The following is a 3,911-nucleotide window of genomic DNA, read 5'->3' as shown; positions in this document are numbered from 1 at the left end:
GTACACGGGGATAGGTAACAGTACAAATGAATACACAACAGAGTCCCAAACTTCACGAAGCAGAAACTGACTGTTAAAGGAGAAAGAGACAATCCAACGATTATTGTTGGAGGTTCTGATGCCTCACTCTCCACAACTGACAGAAGAGCCAGACAAGATCGGCAAGAATACAGAAGACTGAACAATGCTGCCAAGCGACCTTTACGGAACCCTCAGCCCAACGACGGCAGAGTGCATGCTCTTAGGTGCAATGGCACATTCTCCAGGACAGACCACATGCAGGGCCAAACAAATATACTCAGAGGCACTGAAAGCAGTCAAAGCATGTTCTCCAAAGAGAGGAATTAAACTCCATACCAACAACAGAAAGAGCTCTGAGAAATCCCCAAATATTTGGAAATGAAACAACACTTCTAAGTAACCCATGGGTCAGAGAAGGAACACAAGGGAAATTAGAAAAGATCTTAACTGAAACAAAAATGCAAACACAGAGCATCAAAATGTAAGGGATGCAGTTAAAACAGTGCTTAGAAGTAAACATTATATATGTATTAAATAAAGATCTAAAATCAGCAAGGTAAGCTTCCAGTAAATCCCTGGTGGTCCAGTGGTTAGGACTTGGCACTTTCATTGCCGGGGCCCGGGTTCAATCCCTGGTTGAGGAACTAAGAGCTCGCAAGCCACGTGTGGCGTGACCAAAAAATAACTAATTAATTTAAAAAATAAAATCAGCAAGGTAAGCTTCCATCTCAAGAATCTAGAAAATGAAGAGCAAATCAAGCCCAAAGAATGAAGAAAATAATAAAAGTGAGAGCAGGAATTAATGAAACTGGGAATGAGAAAATAGAGACAAATCAATGAAACCTAAAGGTCACTCTTTGGGGGTGGGGGGAAATCAACAATTGCTAGAACTTTAGGGAGACTGACCAAGAGAAAAAAACACAAGTTACCAAAATCAGGAATGAAAAAGGGAACATCACTATAGACCCTATAGGTGATAAAAGAACTTTGAAACAACTTTATGCCGACAACTTAAGACAACTTAGAGGAAATGGACGACTTCCTGGAAAGACACAAACTGCCAACACTCACTGGTGAAGAGAAAAATCTAAACAAACACATAACAAGTAAGTGAACTAGTCATTAATAATCTTCTGGGACTTCCCTGGTGGCACAGTGGTTAAGAATCTGCCTGCCAATGCAGGGAACACGCGTTCCAGCCCTGGTCCAGGAAGATCCCACATGCCACGGAGCAACTAAGCCCGTGCGCCACAACTACTGCAGCCCACGTGCCTAGAGCCTGTGCTCTGCAACAAAGTGAAGCCACCATGAGAAGCCCGCGCAGTGCAACGAAGAGTAGCCCCCGCTCGCCGCAACTAGAGAAAGCCTGTGCACAGCAACGAAGACCCAAAGCAGCCAATTAAAAAAAAAAAAAAAAAAAAATCTTCCCACTGGGACTTCCCTGGTGGCGCAGCAGATAGGACTCCGCACTCCCAATGCAGGGGGACAGGGTTCGATCCCTGATTCAGGGAACTAGATCCCACATGCATGCCACAACTAAGAGTTCGCATGCCACAACTAAGGAGCCTACCTGCCACAACTAAGGAGCCCTCAAGCCGCAACTAAGGAGCCCGCCTGCTGCAACGAAGACCCAGTGAGACCAAATAAATAAATAAATAAATATTTAAAAAAATCTTCCCACAGAAGAGCCCATTCCCAGAAGAAATAATACCAACCCTATGCAAACTCTTCCAGAAAGGAGAGGGGGAGGGAATATTTCCCAACTCCCCTACGAGGCCAAAGACACTCTGGAACCCTCGGGCACCACTGGCGGGTGGGGAATGGGGCGGCCACTTTGGAAGTTTCTTAAAATGTCACGTTACCCTCTAATTCCAACATGCGACCCCTAGGTATTCACCCAAGAGAAAAGGAGCAGTTCTTCCACAGGCATATTTCTACACGAATGTGGAATGTTCATGGCAGTATGATTCCTCGTAATGAAAAGCTGGAAATAACCCATATAACCCGTACGCCCATCGACTGGTGAGTGGACAAAGCGTGGTCCATCCATGCAATGGAATTCAGCAGTAATGTGAATTACTTTAGCAATAGAAAGAAATGAACTGCCGATACAACGGTGTGGATGGACCTTATAAACAACAGCACACTCAGTGAAAGAAGCCAGACCAAAGCCTACACATTCTATCATTCTAACTCTATGAAAGTTCTACAAATAGCAAAACTAGAGAGAGAGGAGGTCAGTGACTGCCCAGGGATCAGGGTGGGTAAGTGGGGAAAGGGGCTTCTGGGGGTAACAGAAGTGCTCCCAAACTGGGCTATGGCAGTTGTCACACAAATGCATAATTTTCTATATGGCCAACTGTCAGATCAAACAAACCAAAATCCATTAAAAGCACTCGATAACATCCCATGCCCACACTTCATGGAAACTCTTAGTGAACAAGGGATGGAAAGAAACTTGTTACTGTACTAAAAAGGATTTGTCAGAAACCAGTATCAATGATCACACTGAACTGTGAAAAACACCTCTGTTACGGAACAATGCCCTGGTGGTCAGAAATGCAATCAGAACAGAAAAAATGAGGCAGAAATGAGAGAGAATGAGAAATTAATTGCCCATAACGTAATTGTCTCACTTAAAACTCTAAATTCAGGGCTTATTTAAATCTAAATTAAAATTAAGGTAAATAAAAGATTCAGTTTGGGAATTCCCTGGTGGTCCAGTGGTTAGGACTCTTCGCCTTCACTGGCGAGGGCGCAGGTTCAATCACTGGTTGGGGAACTAAGATCCCGCAAGCCACGCAGTGTGTCCAAAAAAAGAAAACAAAAAAAAGGATTCAGTTCCTCAGTTGCAAGAGCCACAATTCAAGTGCTCAGCAGCCACAAGTGATTAGTGGCTAGGACTGGAGAGCATAGATCTAGAACAATCCCATCATCACAGAGAAGTCTACCGGACAGTGCCAGACCACGGAATCAGTGGAGCAATTATTAACGCTAAGAAGGGTTCAGAAAGAAATCGTTCAAATAGATAAAAATAAATGCACAAAAAATCTACAGCTTCCCAGCAAGAACCAACTAGAAAAAATACAAGGGAGAAATTACTCACAACAGAGAAAAAACAAACAAAAACTAATCAGAAACTTAGCAATATACATGCAAGACCTATTTGAAGAAACTACAAAACTTTCCTAAGGTCTCACAAAAATGCCCTGGATAAACATGTTCTCAGATATATTTTGTATTCTAAACTGTCAGCTCTCCCAACCTGTATCTTTGCAAAGACCAATCCCTCCAGGCAATTCCTTTAGCATTTGATAAATTGATTCTAAAGATCATAAGGAACCACTGAGGCAGAGGCTGGTCAACTACAGCCCTGGGACTCAATCTGGCCCACCGCTTGTTTTTGTAAATAAAGTTTTATTGGCACACAGCCACACCCATTCGTCTTAATGCATTTGTGTTGCTATGGCAGAATTAAGCAGTTGGGACAGAGACCGTGTGGCCTGCTGACACTATATACTATCTGGCTCTTTATAAAACTCTGCTGGTGCAAATTTACCTGAAGGTAAGTCCCACAGGAAAAGGGATGTCTTCTGTCAGCACTGTTTCAATGACTGTTGGATGCAGGGAGGGACAGATGGATGGGTGATTAATTCTGGAAGAGTTAAGTGTGTGAGACCAGCTGAAAAAAGTCTTGACAAGAAGTAAAACTGGGAAGAACAGCCACGGCAGTTCTCAAAACTCACCATAAAGCCACAGTCATCAAAAAACGTGTTATTGGGCTAAGCACACACAGATCGATGAAAGAGAAGGGACCCCAGACACAGACTGCTCCACTTCTGGGACTTCTCTGCACTGCTAAGTTTTCTGTGATAGATGAACAAAGGTAT

General features: G+C 43.3%; 1 protein-coding gene across 1 annotated transcript in view; it reads right to left on the bottom strand.

Moving 5' to 3' along the window:
* Nucleotides 1-1,042: 1,042 nt before the first annotated feature.
* Nucleotides 1,043-3,911, bottom strand: part of LOC102988225 (izumo sperm-egg fusion protein 4) — a 3,948-nt gene continuing 1,079 nt past the window's right edge. The window contains exon 4 of the mRNA XM_028495378.2: nt 1,043-1,063. Within this exon, the coding sequence (XP_028351179.2) occupies nt 1,043-1,063 (21 nt within the window). The remainder of the gene's footprint in view (nt 1,064-3,911) is intronic.

Source organism: Physeter macrocephalus, chromosome 2, assembly GCF_002837175.3.
Source record: "Physeter macrocephalus isolate SW-GA chromosome 2, ASM283717v5, whole genome shotgun sequence".
Taxonomy (NCBI): domain Eukaryota; kingdom Metazoa; phylum Chordata; class Mammalia; order Artiodactyla; family Physeteridae; genus Physeter; species Physeter macrocephalus.
The sequence above is the reverse complement of the archived record's forward strand: the minus strand, read 5'-3'. Positions and strand labels throughout refer to the sequence as shown.